Source organism: Olea europaea, chromosome 11, assembly GCF_002742605.1.
Source record: "Olea europaea var. sylvestris chromosome 11, O_europaea_v1, whole genome shotgun sequence".
NCBI classification, from domain to species: Eukaryota; Viridiplantae; Streptophyta; class Magnoliopsida; order Lamiales; family Oleaceae; genus Olea; species Olea europaea.
The window spans coordinates 2903967-2924338 of record NC_036247.1 but is presented as its reverse complement, the minus strand read 5'-3'; the positions used below and the strand labels follow the sequence as shown (position 1 = coordinate 2924338).

The 20372-nt window shown below is 31.4% G+C and overlaps 1 protein-coding gene and 1 long non-coding RNA gene across 3 annotated transcripts; both read right to left on the bottom strand.

Annotated features, from left to right (window-relative positions):
• Positions 1-322: 322 nt before the first annotated feature.
• Positions 323-7789, bottom strand: LOC111402978. Of its 2 annotated transcripts, XR_002704383.1 has the most exons (4): positions 2230-2665; positions 1156-1283; positions 516-560; positions 323-381 (listed from the first exon to the last, which is right to left on the bottom strand). It is a non-coding gene; the product is annotated as an uncharacterized LOC111402978 (long non-coding RNA). The 2 variants fall into 2 exon arrangements; XR_002704384.1 differs by lacking the exons at positions 1156-1283; positions 2230-2665 and adding an exon at positions 7716-7789.
• Positions 7790-16226: 8437 nt separating this feature from the next.
• Positions 16227-18522, bottom strand: LOC111402977. The gene is made up of 2 exons (XM_023031310.1): positions 18234-18522; positions 16227-17491 (listed from the first exon to the last, which is right to left on the bottom strand). The coding sequence occupies exon 2, from the start codon at positions 17058-17060 to the stop codon at positions 16440-16442; it is 621 nt and encodes a 206-aa protein (XP_022887078.1). The 5' UTR covers positions 17061-17491; positions 18234-18522; the 3' UTR covers positions 16227-16439.
• Positions 18523-20372: the final 1850 nt, after the last annotated feature.

Sequence of the window (20372 nt, the reverse complement as noted above, 5' to 3'; positions counted from 1 at the left end):
ATTCTAAGTCTGCTCTATAATTACCATATCCTATAAATGTCAATTTACATAACAAAACAAGGTACATATACCATGACATGTTAACTTAGTACAGAACACGTCCTTTTCTTCCAAAGAAAGCCAATTCAAAAATATTGATCAGACTCAGCATCACAAGTAAAGTCACAAGATATTAAAACATCCAAAATCAAGCATATACTGCCTTACACATTAAAAATCATTACCATGCATAACCATAACTCTTTTCTCTTTTACACAACATTGTAAACAAGAAAAAACTGCATTGACATATAAAGCGGAAGAGTTGAAGTAATTACCTCTACAAAATTTGGATCCAAAGTGGTGCTAGTTTCGGAAGCTTCTCCTTGATTTATCTTTACACTGTTAACATTCGAATTAAACAAAAATTTAAATTTAAATATCAAAATCTAAATGCAAGTTCCAAATAGCCATTTCCATAAAAATCATGCAGTAAACTCGAAACGCTAACTAATTCATCTTTAAAAAGCACGAACCTTCAAAACGCATTTGCAGTTACACAACAAAAGTAGCTCCTTTCACTAACAAAAAAGAAAAAAGAAATTAAATGTAACAAAGAAGAAAAAAAAAGGATAAATGAAAGACAGGTGAGTTGACATGGTAGTAAATGATTGAAGAATAGGATTATGAATTATTGGAAAAACAATATGAAGGTACTGTTATACAACCATAATAGAAGAAATTGTTTCCCTGTCTGTGTTAAAATTGTGTTCGCACGGATTCTTCTACCTTGAATAATTGATGTAAATTCACCAAAAGCATCAGTTAAATTTCTATTAGGAAAAAGCATCATTTTTTATATGCATTATTAGAAAACACCGAATACATCAAGAGAGATCATATCGAGAAAAAAAAGAGAAAGCACAGACAAATTCAAGTAGAGATCAAATGCATGCAGAGAAAGAAAGAGAGACCAGGTACACTAAGATGTGATAGTTGCTGGAATTCTTTGCCCAAAGATCATTGATCTTTTATTTTCCCAATGAAAAATAGGTTCATAAGCAGGAAAAGGAGATTCTCCAAGATACTGTAAGTAATTTACAATAATGTAAAAATATTTAAGTAGTATCACACGTGCAAATGCATGAAGTACGAAAACTATTGCTAAGTGAAGACCTTGGAAAGTTTTGCATTTAATGACTCGCAAAAGTTTTCTTCTAAAAAGTGATGTCTAGATGTACTTGGCATCTCTTCATTCACGAAATCTTCTATTTTAGTTCTTCCAGCATTAGCAAAACTTGTTTCTGAAAGTAATTCAGAAAACCATAATTAGTTATTGCACATGTACCTTGTATTATAAAATTGCAAATATTTTGTTCCCTACTATGTAGGGAAAAGATCATGGGTTTACTGGATGATTTCTGATTCATTCACAAGGTTGCAACGCACAATTATGCAATGGAATTAGATGGGCTGTTGTAGAGTGTATTTGATTCAAAGCTATTTTGTGAGAACAAAGTAAAAACCATGACTTGCTAGGAGGAGAATGAATTCGTATAACATCAGAGCTTATAAACTGGAATGTAAGGAAATTCTGAAAATGATATTATACTTCTAGTAACTGGAACAAAGACTTCATGTTGACCAACCTTTATACTGTTTGTTGATAAACACTTCCAAGGAAGTTAAGTGGAAGAGACAGCTGGAAAAGTAGCCCATTTACCATGACTTACAGGAAAAAAGTTGAAACATCAATATCATTAATAATCTTATGGTGGAAATGTTCCTTTTTTTTTTTTTACTGGATTTGATTGTATTTAAACCAAAAGAATAAGAAGATTAAAGTTTTACCAAGTCACTAACAGTCATGTCGCCATTTACAATTCCATGGGAACACAAGACCATAGCTACACAAAGTGCTATGCTAAATATTAAATTCTAGCCAAAGTGTAAATAGGCAAGGCTTCATTGAGTTTGTAAGGTAGGATCTTCATATCCTGAAATGAATTATATCGTTCTTAATTAATTGGAATCTACTCATTTAAACTTTCAAAGAATAGAGTCGGAGTATAAAGAGAGACATGATAAAAATAAAAATAAAAAAAATTCATCACTACGTCTTAAGCACTCAAAGCAAGACATTGATCACAAAATTATTTTTAAGCTATTGTGAGACCCCCTGAAGCATTGTAAAATGCAATTAGACTAATTATTAGTGCATTTTCAAACCAATCTGTTTGAAGATCAGACCTGCTCAATTGAAGCATTTTGCAACAACAAAAGATTCAACTGCTTCAATCCCCAGTTCACGGGGTGACCATATTATTCTAGTTTTACCATCCAGCCATTGTAGCAAGGCCAAAGAAAAGTAATACTGTCAAAGATTCTGTTAAAATAGAAAAGTGTCTTCCGCTCCTTGTGAGACCTGCACAAATAATATTATTTCTCTATAATCAATTAAAGATAAACAAAAACAAGAATTAACCATACAATCACAACAACACAAGTAGGATTCAATCCATTAATGCATAATGATTCATCCGAGCACCTTGCCCAAACTTTAGCATTCATATAAGTTTCATTAAGCCGCTTCCAGTAATTTGAGTGTTTAAGTAAAGTTTCAAAGATAATATCTTCTAAAAAGAGCACAAAGGAATAGAAAGAAATGTTAAATGCCTACAAAACTACTTTTTCCTCAAAATCACAAATAAAAATGGAAGTACTGCCAACAATGGGAAAAAAATCAACAGGGAAAAAAGTAAATGGTCATGCACTATGGTAAGAGGTAACATAAACTCTTATCTTAGAAATTTTAGCAATTTGCTTTCTTGATTATTTTAGAATTTTATGGTTTGGAAAGAAAGCTTCTTAAGCTTGAGATTCTGAGCACTTTTAGAAAGTGTTTTTTGATTAAGTTTCCCTTATACTTTCAAATGCTATCTTTGATTTCTGTTGCTTTTACTTTCCCAACAAGCAAAATAGAAAATCGTGTTGTAAGAAACTACTTAAATGAGTCAAATGATATTTCGTGTTTGGGTGAGCTTCAAGTTTCAGGAATGTTAGAGCAGTTTAATATTAGCTCAAACAACAAGGTAGGAGTAGGGAAGCCTTTCAACTTATTTTGAAGATAGCTTAAAGATAGGATCTAATGACAATACATCTATATTTGAGATGTAGTTTGCCAGTGTTTCACAGATCAACTGCAAATGAGGCATTTTAATGACAAGAGGAAGAAATAAAATCAGAAAAAAGGGAAAAGTACAAGTACAAGATTACACAGAAATAATCATTTCTTGCTGACCTGCAGATCACTATTACCTTCTTTGTGAATTAGAATTTTACCAATCTAAATACCTATACAACATAATCGCAAGGCATTTTTGATGCTTTCATCATTGCAAAAAAATTGAAACCTCAGCTTAAAACAACGAAAAATATGTTTACATCCACATTAATAACAAGATACTAAATCAATTTGAGCTTCTTAGCCAGTGAATGAGGGAAGAAATAAGGAATTTCAAGTCAATAATCTGGATGTGATTTATGCATGGTATGTGAATCTATGCCAAATGGGAAGATTCCATAGATCGTCAGAAAACTAATTTCTAGAAAACTACCAAATTGTCCAAGATAAACATATCAAATACAATCCTTTCTATGGGAGAGGTAGTCTAATATTATAGAAATTGAAAACAACACAATTTATTGAAGAAATATGGAAAATAGCCTTAGCGAATATAGCAATCTGCCTAACTGGCTTTAAGAAGAGAAAAAATGATAAAATCGTTTTAAACAATCTCTTGAATAATAGTAAGCACATATAAGGAAAAGCTAATCTTAAAATATTATTGTCTATTTAATAAGTAAAATGAACTATGGTCCTTCATATTAGAGAATACACCATAACATTGGCTAAATGAGTAAGGCAATTAATGGTATAGCTAGTATTCGAAACAATGTCCATGGTTTGGTTGCAAGTTTTCTCGTTGGCTTCAACAACAAAGAAGTATGCATCAACTGATTGAACTATTTGAAATAAAATTAAACAATTCAAAAATATTTGGAAGTATATATAAATAAAATGTCATTTTTAAAAAGATGCCTACAGCATAAGTCAATAGCTCGAGAATGAAAATTTAAGCAACACGGTGTATTAATTATTGAACTAAAAATAATTTTTTTTCCTTCAAAAATGTATGCAAGGTATTTAACATGAAACTTTTTATTGGCATTGGAAGCACATCACATTATGGCAGGGTAACGTTTCACAGTTTAATGAATCTTCCACTTACTTGATGGGTTGGCTAAGAGATTATTTATGGTTAAACTCTTCACAACTTATCAATGGATATAATCCTTTTGGTCAAAATTGAAAAATTTTGAAATTGTAGTTTATGCGAATGGTAATACTATTTAATAAATTATAAGGGAGGGATATTTTTGAATCATAACTATTTGTAATTATTTATCGAACATAAGAATATACCTGACGAAAATTTGCGATTCTACGGATGTATGAATGAAAGAATTTCCTTGTAAACAATGTTTTTAGTACATCTGTTGTGTGAATCCTTTGTGTTTGTTGGTTTAAGCAGAACTTTTATATTTGTGCTTCTTTTTGCTCTTGATAACGCTACATAAAGCTGATCATGACAGAAGACAGGTTCTGAAAGATACAAACCAATGAAATCAAGCGTTTGACCTTGTGCTTTATTTATTGTCATTGCAAAATATGGTCTAATTGGAAATTGAGTTCTTTTAAATGGAATTGAACTTCGATAACTCTGAAGGGGTATAAAAGGAATCCTTAGCGAGAATACATATTTTCCAAAATATTCGCCAGCTGTGATTTCAGCAACAATTACATTTTTCTCAAATTTTCGACAAATAAGGTGTGTTCCGTTACATAATCTTTCTGAAGAATTGATATTTCGTAGTAACATTACAGGACAATTAATCTTAAGTTTCAATTCATGCGATGGAATACCATTTGACGTCAAAGTATTCAAAAAATCTTCTTGTAAGCCTTGCTCTGATTTGTCCATGGCTTCATCAAAACTATAATATATGAAAATTTCACTAGGAATTTGATTAAGCAAAATTCTGTTAATATAATCAACACATTCATTTGTAGGTGTAAGAATTACACGATTTGCTATAGTCTGTAAATTATGACCACATGCTTCTATATCTGGGAAAACATTATGTATCAATTTTTTAAAAGATGTGATTTCATCCTCAAATGGCAGGATTATGTCGTCGGGAAGCTTAATGTTCTTACAAGTATGTTCTTGCGCCATTCCATTTCCAATTCTAAGCAAGTAATCACAAAACACGGGATCCAGCTTTGCTCTCATATTCTGAACCAATGGTAGATGCAAATACAAAGGCCATAGGTCTAAAAATACTAAGATAGCTTTCATTATGTCCTCCTGTTTTTCTTTTGGTACCATTGGTAAAACTTGTCGAAAATCACCTCCTAGAACCATCACTTTCCCACCAAAAGGCATATTACAATCGGTAATATCCCTAAGCATTTTGTCTACAGCTTCAACAGTACAACGATTTATCATAGGTGTTTCATCCCAAATAATTAACCTAGACATTTTCAACAAATTTCCCAAAGCCGATTGCTTACTGACAGAATAGCTAACCTCAAATATTGTTTCTAAAGGAATTTTAAACCTCGAATGTGTTGTCTGACCTCCAAGTAATAGAGATGCAGCCACTAGAAGATGCGGTTGCCAAAGCAATTAAATTTGAGACGTTATAGCAGCTAAAAGTGCTTTGTATAAAAAGGTTTTACCTGTCCCACTAAGACCATCGATAAAGAAAGAATCGCTTGATTGAGTTTTTACTTTTTCCATAATCGTATCGTATGCAAATTGTTGTTCTTTATTTAAGCTCATTGCACAACTAAATCCCTTTTCAATATCCAAATTAGTTGTCTCTTCTACAACCATTCTTTCCAACCTCTCATTCTCATCTATATTTACATTGAATGACACAATTTCATAATCATTTATGTTTTTACCTAGCGATTCTAAAATAGAGCTAATGTCCTCCAAAGTGCGTACTTCAGCAACCTCAACAGATGTGTTTTGATGTAAGTAATCCTCAATCATATAAACATTAAATTTATCCCAAAGCAACTTCGGATGATTAGGGTTACAAAGGGTAAAAAGCGTAGCAAAGATGTGCCTCAAAGAAATAGACATCTTATAAATAATAGTTTTGGATAGACATTCTTCACAATAATTGTCTCCACTTAACAAACCATGTAATAGTGTTGTTTCTCGATATGTAGCAACAATAACCCCATTGAAAGTTCGTAAATCGTCAAATGATGTTGGTCCTCTAATATGATTAAAAAGTACGCGAAGGAAATAATGTTCTCTTTCAGATGGGTTTGCTGTGACAATCCGTCCTATAACAATTTGTTTCTTTCTAGGAGTCCAAATCTTCCCACTTGTATTCCAAACAAAATGTGTCGGAATATATCTATACAAAAGTGTTCAAGCAAACTCGTTTGCTTCATTGAGTAAAAAAAAAAAAAAAAATAGTCAACATTATTCTTCTTATATTTTCATTGTTAATAACAATAGTCAAATCATCTTGATCATCATATTTTGCACGCTAATGATCTTCAATATGAAATTGTAAAGAATAAACAATTGGAAAGATTTCTGACAAATTGAAGGAAAAAATTCTCCACATAGCTTCAAGTGGAGAGTTCCATCTCGCAGATTGGTAAACAGAAATTTCATCAATTTCTTTATTTGTTTCATTGCTGTTAATGGAAAAGTTAATACGATCATATCCTATATACATATTTATACAAATATTTAACAATTTTAATAGAAGAGCATACTTCAATGTTAATATGATGATCAAATTTTGCACTTAAATAAAGATTATAAGGTACAACCCACCGATTGTCTAACATATGACCTCTAACTTTAATACAAATACTAGTATCACGTCGTCTATACAATGGATACGAGTTATCACCAAATATACTATTATTACAATAATCCCGAGGGTATTTATTCTTACAACTATTATTTATCTCCATTCATACATTTTTTGGATTAAGATCTCCACAAGGGCCATACATATTGTGTTTTATAATAACAGAATAAAGATGTGGATATTTGTTTCTATCAAGAATTTCGCAAGACACTATTCTATCAACATCTTGAGCACAACAAATTTTACGGCTAGAACTAAAAATCAAAAGAAGATGCGTATGAGGAAGCCGTCTTTTTTGAAATTCAATCATGTATATCTAAGCAACAATAGGGCCGAAAATATTTTTCTTATATAAATCATTTTCTTAACTCTTTTAATTTTGCTTTAAATATACGTGCTATCAAATCTGGTCGATTTTGAACTTCATCATTATGCTTTAGTTCTTGCTTAATTTCCGACCAATTTTGATTACAAGTTATAGTAAAAAATATATCCGATTTTCCATTACGCTTAACAATAGCCATTACATCCATATATCTCCTTAACATATCTCAAGGACCACATGTAAAGGATTGAGGTAAAATGAATTTCCTTCCAATTTTTTATCCCCTTGTTTTCCCATTGTCAACACTATCTACAATACCTTGATAAACTTCAGCACGAATTCGTTTATGATTATTGTGAAAATAGTCTAACCTAGAAGTTTCAATTTTAACATACATATCTACAACATATTGCTGAAAAAGTCTACTATATAGACTTACTTGATGAATTAATTTGTAACTTGTATGCATAATATTCTCGGCAAGAGACTTGAGATCATTTCCTCATTCCATTTAGCACTGTATGTGAAAAGAAAAACGAGTTTCAATATTAATTTAGAAGATGTAGCTTGTAGAAATTAGAAAAGATAATAAAAGATATATTTGCAAACCTCCAGCCTCTTTTTCAATCATTTCAGTTGTAGAATTAATTGTGCTAGGAAGACTAGCAAATCCAGGCAGATTTAGAGGTTGACAATTTTTTAGTCGAATTCTTTCGATGCTTTCATGCCAACCAGATTCTCCAAATGGGAAAAGTAAAGGTTACTGCAAAAGATCATAACAACCATAGTAATAATGAACCCTACGTGAATCGTCAGAATGATCATATATAGTAATGTCACGAATGCGAACATCTGCATTTTCATCAGCCACAACCCATATAGTAGCCACTTGAGAGGATGTAGGAGTATTGAAAACTCTTTGATCAAGTCCTAGGTGAAATCTAATATATATAAAATGATCATGCAAATTATCCATATTACTTAAAAGACCAAAAGAATCTACTGTAAGGATTTACTTTCAGGATTTCAATTAAAGTAATCAAAGTAGATTCAACAAAATTTTCTGAATTTTTCATACGATTTTCTAGTTCATTATCCGTATTGTAAAAATATAACTGCATATAACAAGGCGTATCATTCTCTGGCATAAATTGATTTACATAATGATATACTTGTCCTTGAACCCTAAGTGTGTAAATACCTCTATATACTTTAAAAAGTTCTTTGTGTATCAAATTGGAACTAGTAACTAATCCTAACATGGAAATACTGAAAAAACTCATATAAGCAAAAAATCTCAAGTATCCTTGATCATGAGCCATATAATTATCACTATAGCAAATCCAAATGATTTTTGTCTCCATTTCTTGTTATTCTTTCATGTGGTAAAATAGATTCATCAAAATTATTCCTAGCTTCCATACCTATTTGTTTTTTGTTTCTTTGGGAATCATCTCTTGGATAAAGAAAGAGCAAAAGTAAAAAAAAAAAAAAAGCAGTGATTCAAATCCACTTCGGTAGGTCTTCCCGTTCCGTCATTTGGCTTATGTTCTTCATGTAGCATTCAAACCGAATGACTCTATGAAATTATGTTGATACTTCCACATATTATAGGTAACATAGGAGTTTGGCCTGTGTCTCAGTCCTAGTGTGGTTGATCATCCTCTCGGACCAATTATTGATCATTGTCTTGATAAGCTATTGCCTCATACTTTACACCAAAAGAAGTGAATGCAAAGTGGTTATTATATCCTCTTGAAATTTTCTTAAATTCCATACACGTGGATTCTTTAGAAGTAAACAAAGTATATAGTTCAGTTTGTGAATCGGGCATACAAAGTTTAACTTTTCCATCTGAGCAACAAAAACCTTTACTTTCTCTATGAAATTTTCGTGCACCGCAATATTTACAATAGGTACATGTTGGTAATACATATGCAGTATTTGGTATGTTCACAAGTTTTACACATTTAAAAACATAAGTCGTTTCTTGGTTTGAAGTAGAAGCCTCGAAATCATGACATATTACTGCTTCATTCACATGGGCAGAACTGAAATTAGTATTTTCGGATAATACAGTGTCAGTTACCCTTTTCCAAGAAACAATTCATCCAGCTTTGACTCAATTTCTCCAATCCCTCTATCTTTGATTTCGTTGTTGGCGAATGAAAGCATTGTATGCCTCACTTTTGCTTGGAAGAATGGTATCACAATTAAGAACAACGGATTCTCCATCAATTGACATTGTCGAAGGATCCATCAGAACAATAAATGATTTAATACTTCGAAGAAAAACTCAGCAACAGGAACTAAAAATAATGAAATCATAAGGTTTAAGAGAGAAAAGATGTTGAAATATTTATTATACGATATGTATAGAAATAATGTGCTTTATAATAGATTAAATTGTTTACATAAAAACAATGTAAGACATGTTTAATTATGAACAAATGGATATAGATTTGTATTCCACTAATGTTGAAATTTATTTTTTGAATCTACAATTATCGGGTAATTTAGAAAGCAGAAAGAGTGGAGGCAAAAATGACTATGAAAGTTGGAATATTGGTCCCTTTATTAGTTTGCCATAGACTGCTGAATACATAGAGCTCTTATATGATAAGATCTTTTGTCTGTTGATGTAAAAGATTACGAATGATCCAGTAACAATAGAAAATGGGATGACATATAAGAGGATAGCAATTCTTGAATGGTTGGTTAAGTTCGAGAATCCTAAGGAAATTGCCTGTCCAAAAAGAGGATTGAACATAAAGATTCCAAATTTGATTGCTGATGTGACACTAAAGGAAATAATTGATGAGTGAAAGGAATGAATGACACTGCAAGCATCAAAGTTAGTCTGGAAGCTCTATTGTTGGCTAGTGTTCGAATGATCCCAAATCAAATCAAGTGTGAAAACTAATTGATGGGATATTTATTTATTTATTTATTTGGCTTATGGATTTAAGTAATTATCATCGAAGTACATTTTCTTTTATGTAAAAAGTTATTGAATACGCGACTTTGTTTTAAAAAAATTAATGTATTGTCATTAATGGCATTAGTCATTTATTTTTGATAATTCTATATAATTTTCCTTTGTTTTTTATACTTAAAACGCTTAACTAAGTTTCAGCAACACTGCGGAGCTTGAGCCCTAGGGCATCATAAAGATGATGCATATTAAGGCAGGAAGTGAAACCAATTTCATGTTCTTACTAATTCATAAAAGAAGATAGCACCGAAACACTTTAATTCAAGCATCAAAGTTGAGGTAAAACATGTAACGATAGAATTAATTAAAACATGAATAACCAGTATAGGCCAAACCTGCTCTCCTAACTCTCTCTGGGTGCAATCACGATAGCATTAAGATCTTTTGTAACCCTCAAAAATGCCTGCATAAGATCTAAACAATTAATAATATACTAATATAATTTTAAAACTTTAGAAGATAGAAAAAGTTTCTTATTTGGAATTGGTTTGCTAGTATAAGTATAGTTATACTTAAAAATAAGTTAAACTTGATTATATGAATCTTTTACTAACAAATACTTACTGAAAAATAAAGTACATTTTCAGCACAGATGAACATATTCACTATCTATTAACTTCCATATGAATTTAGAGAACTGAAGTTCAAATAAGAAAGATGGAACAAGCTCTACATTTAGATAAGAGAGTGGAGCACTGATTGCTTTATACAGCCTAAAAACGATCCAGATGTCTAAAATATGATAAACAATTGTGGGAAAATTTCACTCAAAGTCACTCAATATGATTTATAAAAACTTGTTTGATAGGGACTAAAATCTAATTTTTAATATAAATCAAAGTCAACAATTAATTTTAACCACATATTTCATAGAACCCACAACTTTTTAACCACACATTTAATCAACTATTATCAAAATTTTACTAAAAATTTAATTTTAATCCCCACTACAAGAGCATGGTAGATGGTACCAAAACAATCCAATAAATGAGCCCGAATTATACAAGTTCGATATGCATAAATGGAAAATTGGTTGGTTAGCCTCCATTCACCTTAAAATGATTTATAAATGATAAAATTTCATTTTCAACAACACATTTCAAAGGATTCACATGTATTATTTACCTATCTATCACTTATTTCTATCAATTTATAAATTAAATCGTTTATACATTCTTCCCCGACGAAGGATTCATAAAATTAGTTAAATAAGTCCAAAAGTAGTTTTTGAGTTTCAAAAGTTCATTTTAACTTTTCAAAAGCAATGATAAACGGGCCCTAAATCAACTTTCAATAATAACCACTACCTCACTCTCTTTGTGCATGTTTAATAAACGGAAAAAGAACCATAATAACCACCACTAAACATTGGACAACTCCAAGAACCAAGTTACGATAGATAATTCATCTATATCGTTATCCATGTAGGAGAAGCTGTTAGTTTTGTGGATGGATGATATTAGAATACTATAACTTGAACATAAATAGAACTTCCGTGATCAAATTAATCAGCTCAAATGAAACTTTCCTAAAAATTGAAAATCAAACCAACATTGTTCCATCTACTAAACTTCCAGAAAATATAAATTTAACTCCAAGAACAAGAGAATATTGCCCACGTGACAAAAGTTTTAAGGCGTTACAGAAAAATATTGAACATCATAACAAGAAAGCTAAATACAACAACCTTAAACATGCAAGCATAGTAGGAGTTACAAAAGTCATCAACAAAGCACTAGAGAGTGGTTCCAATCAAATTCTCTAAACAAGCTCGCGTTGATATTAGTTGTCGAAAAGTCAGATGAGACACTTCCAAGCCTACTTAAAAAGATGCAGAGTCCAAGGAAGACGCAAGCTACAAAGTGGCTAACTTTATAAATGAAGTATAATATCTTGCAAGAACTAAAGTTTCAGGTTTTTTTTTTTTCCCCCTTTTGATCTACAAAATTAGCACCTTTTAAAACAAACCCACAAAAAACTTGAAGAATTTCAACACTTTTTTTTTTTTGAAAGAAACCTAAAGTGACATGTCAAAATTTAATTTAAATTAGTAAGCCAAAATATAAAGAAACGATGTAAGTACATTGACTAGCTAGCAAGTAAAATCTTTATGTGGTTTTGGTGTTGTATTACAGGTTGTCATTAAGATATGGATAACTAGCTATTTTGGGGGCAAAAAAAACAAAATCATTAGTTGGAAAACGCCAAAAAAGTATAAGAAATCCCAGAAAAGCAAAAACCTAGCAAAATAATCACATATACATTCGATTTCTAAAGCTATTATGCAGACAATAAAAATGTAATTACGAATGTGAACTTGTTCACAATATAAATTTAAAAATCGAAATACATAGAATAGTCGAGAAATCAATAGGAAGTTTTAAAGGAAAAATATGCAAATGTCTTTTATAAATCACTATGAAAGAATAACAAAATTAGTATCAAATGAATATTTTTGAAGAAATTGCACCTAAATCATGTAAAAGGAAGTGCCTTTACCAAAAGATTACACAATTGCCCTACATTACAAGAATCTAAAAGTTAGAGTTTATCTTAATTTTTTTAACTCAATTTTTGTCTTAACGCATATTTTTCACTAAATTATTTTACTAAAATCTGTATAAATTTAATGTAAAAATTCAGATTGTTAACATCAAAGACAAAGGAAAAAATACCATTTATCCTTCAAAGGCAAATTTTTGTTATAAAAAGTCACTGCCACAAAAATTAGCGATGTAACTTTGACGATATATCCATACAAGCAAAAGTAATTGTAATTCGATATTTTATCTTTTTCGTTGAATTTTAATTACATGAATATTTAAAAGAGTCATTATGGATAAATCCTCTTTTTCTTTTTCTTTTTTTGTGTGTATAAAATAATAATATTAAGGCACTATATACAAATTAAGGGCTAGTCACTGGAAAATAGAAAGAAACTTAACAGAAATGATCCCTAACCCCTAGCTTTCATTTTCTTCAACTTTACTTTTTAAATTTTATCGAGCGTATTTTTTTGTCATCCTAACATTAGTTCGGATGCAAACTAAATAATCACAACCAGCACCAGACCCCACTTCATTTAACCACACATGCAAGTTATAGTCTCTGCATCCTCGAAAAAGAAGGCATTACCTGTTAGCACTCATACTTCAAATAACCAGACAATACCACCCCCTCTCAATAATTATCATACGAAAGCATGAAATATTCCACATACATGGAATTCATGTGCGAAATTCAATTGGTCTATAGCATGCTAATTGAGCTGTTTTTAAGCATTACATTTTCTTGGTACAAGGGGTTAAGTATTTAGTTTTATGATTCCAGATGGTGTAATATAGTGCATTCTAGTTTATTTGGATTTACCGTAATTAGGCTATAAAAAATAATGTTGTCTCAACATCTACATTTGCTCCAAAATGTGTATACATTTGCTCCAAAATCATACTACAAAACAACCTTAAGTACTTTCAAAATGCATCTAGCACACATGTTGAACAGATACACCTAATCCTACATAATGAGAAGAGTATGCCACAACAACGTTCAAATTTTTTGTACTATCACGTAACACCCCAACCTCAATTTGCTTACCCTTTCTGATATCATCTTTTTTATAAGCCATTATTTCCACATCATCATCCTCTCATTGACGTAATGTCAATAATTTTCACTCTCCTCTCAATGTTCGTAGGTGGTTGTTGTGTATATCCTTAACAGATTATTTCCATTCCACCATCTTTCATGTCAAAGTTCGGCACACTAGGCACATTATTATCAAATCCAACCTACTTTCCTCTTTCCCGTCATTAAAATCGAAGTCCCATTTGTTCTGATCATTCACATGAAGAAGACATGAATCCACTACAAAACTATGAGAAATCTCATTCCAAACAAAGAAATCATTTTGATTCATTGCTCCAACACCTATTTCTCCATTTTAAATATCACTCTCTTTTCCACCACCAATTGTCTCAAAACTTCGATAATTTTCATCATTCCCATCAAAATACCTAACCTTCTTAAATCCCAACATTTCATTTCCCCATCAGAATTTCATTTACTTTCTTCATCTCAATCAAATAAATTGGAAACTAAACTAAAACTCTGCCAAAAATTAGGAATTTTCTTTAAATAAAAAAAATCATGGGAAGAAACCTCTACATTAGAAAATATTTCTTAAACCCAACTTTTCATTACCTATGTAAAGAATCATGCATGAATTAAACTTAGATAAATCAATTAATTGTTAAATAAATATAATTCATAGAATGAATATTTAATCTTGGAGACATCCAAATGGCTTAATATTTTCTAAACATGAATGAAAACAAATATATAATCTGGGAGCATTTGAATGCAAAAATATGCAAGTTGATAAAAAAAAAAAAAATTCGTGTGAAATGAGTTTCAAGTCTGAAAATTTGAATGACTGATACAAAAAACTTTGGGCTCATCAACAGTAACTAATGATCCATCGAAATTGCCAAACAGTTCCAAAAAGTTAAATGTGAAAATGTGAGACTCAACTATGAACAGTTACTATTGGTAAGTGTCTTTTAAGGTCTAGGGAGATAATAAAATGACAAACATCTGGACCATAGACCCTGACCAGAAGGTAAACATCAATTTTAAAAGGTTTGGAAAGCTTCTAATACCAAGGATTTTAAGGAATTATAGAAAAGGCCATATTTTTTAAACATATCTAATTCCACATAATAGTAAAATAACTTTGAACTCTTTTGTTGGATTTCCATCTAATTATTAGATGTAGCTTTTTCCCAAAAAATTACACCTCCTATCTTCAACACATAAAAGAATGCAGTGATGCTGCATTTTTTTAACTTTAAAAATACGAGGAGACAAATTATGAACTAACGAAACCAATTTATCCAATAAGAGTAAATTAACAACTAAATCAGGATTTCGTTCATCCCCATACTTTCCAATAAATATGAAGATTCATTTTGAATTAAATAATCATAAAAACCCTACTTAAATAACAAAAACAATTAAAACCCATTTCACATCAACCTAAAAATCAAATTATTCCCTACCAAAAAAACTAAAAAAGAAAGAGAAAAATAATGGGGAAAAAAAAAACTTGGAGCTAAGATCGGAGTCAAAGTTGAAATTCTAGTCCCCAAATTGAGCTCAAAATCCTAAACTTCAGTTCTTTCATTGGTTCAGTTTATAATCTATTTGCCTTTCTTCTTCCGTTAGGGCTTCGTTTATTTTTGGAGAAAGAGAAATGAGTTAATTTCAAATGAGAAGAGTTAACTAAGCGGCCATATGGAGTGAAAGAGAGAAAAAGTAGTCTTTATCCTATAGATATTTACTGAATAGTAGTAAAGTGGATAATGAACAGTGCTGCCCACTTAAATGTGAAAACAAGGAACTCAACTATAAATAGTATTTTATGATGTCTTTTAAGGTAGTAGGAGATAATGAATAGTGCTGCCGTATTTTATTATAGAATATTTTAAAGTAGTAGGATTTATGCGCAAAAATCTTTATAGAGGCCATTAAATATCTGAACGGCCCTTACAATAAAATGATTAGAGCCGAGTCCGGAAGATGTCCGAATCACCTCTTTTGATAACACCCTTTTTATGGCGCGGAGAGAGAAGTGGCAAAAGATTACATAAGATACCGGGAAAGAATATATAATTTTTTTTAATGGAATGGGAAAAAATAAGCATCTCGTGCTACGTTGCAATCGATGGAAATTAGAGCACATTATAAAGATGAATACCATATGACAGTCTACAGAAATTGTATCACAAATATCTTGTAAAAATTTTAAATATAAAAGCTTTGGTATTTTTGTTTGAAATTAAGTCAAAGAAGAAGAAAGAAAGAAAGAAAAATTAAATCACTCGAATAAAGCCAATTGTATAATATTTATGCACAATTTGATTGACAACGAGTGTGATGAAAAAATTCTGACCATTGATTTTAAATTCCATCATATTGAAATTTCAAGCCATCAGAAACAACCAACAAGAATATGAATCACAGAGTGAACAAAAGTCAATAAATCCAAGCTTTGAATTCTGAAAAACAAGACAGGAGAGCTGAATTGAAATATACAGGACACTATTCAGAACCACAAAACTTAAAAGACAAAAACCACAAGTTGATAGACACAGATCACTCTTTATTTTAACCTCTTAACATCTGGTTGAAGATGTAGGCATCTACCCGCGCATCATCAGTGATTTGAAGTGATGAAACAGCCTGAGCAGCAAGAAAACCAGCAGTGTCCCAACTTTGCTCTTTGAAATATTGTGGGAATAAATCTATACCCAGCGGCCCAGATGGCAGGATCAAGTTGGAATTGCCACTGTGATTTAACATGCACCTATATCCATGAGGATCATAATCCCAGCCAGATCCTTCGAGTAAATAGTCAGTTAGATCATGATGAGGAATCGTTGCCTGTCGTCCACCCATAACAAAGTCGAAGTTGCTATCATTATCCAACGAGGTAAGCTCCTCGTCCTTCTTCAGCTTAACTTTGCATGAATCATCCGAGTCTTCACCAAGTAGGACGTGCAGTGCAACTGCCTCAGCTATTGCAGCACCTTCTTCATCAAGCCTCTCCTGTTCTTCTTTCTTTTTCTGCTTCTTTTTCTCCAGCTCAGAACGGATTGCCGCAGATGTGGCCAGAGCCTTCTCCAAACGCCTCTTTTTCTTCTCAGCCTGTTTAATACGATCAAACTCATCCTTTACCTGCTTCTTCTTGACTTTTCTAACACCAGCTGGTACTTTAGCACACTCCATGCTATCCTTGACCCTAGTACTACAGTACTTGTATTTTGCAATATTCTAATTTTGTTCCCAAGAAAACTTCCTTAAGATGTATAGATATCTGAGTATCTATGTATTCCCTTCTGTTCCAAACCTCGTTATTTGATGCTTTACTAAATCCAAAGCTGAAAACTTATATAACAATAAATATATGGCATTTATACCTACACCCACTCAGGTCTGAAGGAATACCTCATTTTACGAACACGACATTCCCAAAAAGAAACAACAGGAGATAGGAGAAGAGAAAACTGATAAGCAGTTAACCCGTTCCTTGCCATTCTTCTCACTTTCAGAAAATCTTTGCTATTAGTTACAAAGAAACTAACTAAAGTAAGAGCTGATTAATCACCAAATGAAATAACTAGTTCTTTCTGTTCAAACAACTCACATGTCCTTCCCTCCTGCAATGAATATGAAAAACATAAAGTATAGGACCAATTGAGGAAAAATATTTCCACAACTACAAAGGAAGTACAGCAACTTACACACCAAAAAACCAGACATTCATAAACTGCCACAACAATATACACCTAAAATCCATGCCAAGATCTAAACAGAAGAACCCAATTATACAAAGCAGTAAAGCACATCATTAACAAAACAGAAAACTTTAATCACCTAACAACAACCTAAATTAGAACATATGTTAATTCAATTCATGCACTTTAAAATATAATTGATCAATGAGTGCAATTCCTCTACCTTATATTTTCTTTAAGGGGGGAAAAAAAAGCTCATAGTTCAATCATTAAACCAATAGTAAATTTACTAATAATAAATGGGTGGATGATTCAATTAGTAACAATTCTTTATGCCAGTTTAGAATTCAGTTTTGACATAAAAAAATATGAGTAACCCAGCACGTCAATTGGCAAACATAACCCTAAAATTCAGATCCACAAAACATCGAATCGTATCCAAAAACCAAAGCCACCCAATTGAACTATATATACAATCGAAATCCAAATTGAATAGACAAGTTATATCCCACTAAGCCACTAAAATTTATCCCTTGTCCACTGGACCCAGATGCCGTCAACAAAAACCGACCCGTTTCACGCATTATCTAGCATCGGATCATACTAAAAACAAAGCAAATCTAACATAAAAATTACCAAAAATAAGAGCTAAAATCAAGCAAACCTGTTGAAATCAAAGCGAGAAAAGAAGGCTCCCGCAAAATCAAGAAAAAGGTAGATATCTATAGAAATGAAAGAGGAAAAAATTATGGGATTGGATTTGGATCTGAAGAAAAACCCACAAAAATATTACAAATTCAGCGCGCAACTGTGTGAGAGAAAAGTGATGGATAAAATAACTGATCACATCAGATTGCCGGTGAGAAGAGACGGGTCGATGCGTAGGAGAAGGAAGGGTAATATTGGAAACGAAAAACAAAATTAGACACTTGGTAACTAATGGGACGGTATTATATGAGAGAATCTTTAGCAGCGCGATCTATCAAAATGTGCCACCTAGATGGGCTTTGAGGTGTGTGGGTCATTCGTCGAGGTGACGTCTAGACATTGGGCGGTGGATTATTTAATTAATATTTTTTTCATGAAAATTATTTTGATGAATTTGGTCTAATAGTCTAACTTGACAATGTATTTGATTAAATTGCATTTGACCAATAATAAAAATAAATAGAAAATTACAAAATATTTTAGTTGACAAAATTTCCCTTTAGTTTTTCTCATTTCATTCTGTCATTTCTCTTCCAAATTCACCTTAAAATCCATTTTTTTTAAATGACGTCATCTTCTTCAATTTTAAGTCTTCAAAATTACTATCACCCATTTTTATCTCTTCAATCATATTATTGCTACTCTAAAATTATGTTCTTTGTAATATTCTTCACTTATTTATGGTATTTTTTGAGTATTTGAACAAGAGTTTGGCTAGTATATCACTTATATTGAAATATCACATTTACATTTGAAGAAAGAGTATCTGAGAAATCGCATCTATGTTGTAGTGTTATTATTAAACAATATTTAGTCAGTATTATTTTGGCATTTAGTGTGCTTTTTGTGTTATCTACAATCATTGGATGTAATAGCACTTCAACAGCTATACGAAATATAGAATACCACTCCAGTCATTATCCGTCAAGTAAAACGACACTACAGTCGTTATCTGCTGTAGTTTGATTTTTTCAATAAAATGACCTCTAATAATGGATTCAGTAACGTATATCATACAAAACGATTGGTTAGTCATAAAGAACGATTGAAATGATATATTATATATTATTGAGGTGGTAAAAGCAAAAGTCATCACACTCGTGTGTCGATTAAGGTAATGAATATATCTATCAACTTTTGTACGTGTCATGTATATATTACAACATAAATAAGTTTCCCTTATTATTTTTAAGGAACAAACAGGCCATAATTGCTTATACTCGTATTTATGCACGTAACAGTACAAGTGTCGTTTTCATGTCAAGTAACGACAGTTTTGTCGTTCCGAAAGTTTCACCTATATCCATTTTTTCAACAAAACAACATTTAATAATGAACTTTTTAACGTATGTTACATAGAAAGTTTGACAATGTAATAAATAACGTAAATGAATTCCACTATTGGTTCTTGGGCCACAAATAAAACGTAGCTACTTATACTCGTGTTTTACACATATAGCCCTTGTTTGAGCCCCATTTTTCATTAAAATGTATTATTAAACAGTAATTTGATCCCATTTTAATCACGTTATTCAATAAAATAATATTACACACAAACTACAAACTTTTTCTTATTTTCTTAACCACACATTCTTTATCATAATACCATTACAAAATTCATTTTTATTTTTTATTTTTTATTTTTTGAAAAAGAGGGGGCTCAAACAACCCCATAATGGCAAAGGGTCATTTTCATCTTAATGACGACACTTGTGCTATTCTGTTGATTTTTCCTAAGTTTTCGTTAATGACTTTTAAGTTAAATATTTGTGTTTCAATTATATATTTCTTTTTAGTTTGTTGTTATTCCATGATAATGACACATGTTACGTTATTAAAAATATAAGCATTCATGAGAATGATGCAAGTACCATTACTGAACTTATAAAAGGGAGATGAGAACGACGTAAGTGTTGTTATGTTTGTTACAAACTTTCATGAGAACGAAACAAACATCATTACTAATATGAAAATATTTATGATTCGTTAGTGGGTCCAATGTTTGAGATAGTTGCGCTGGAATAAAACAAAAAAAAAGGAGAAATCAATAGAACTGTACAAGAGCCATTAATAAAATGAAAACGACCATTTCGTG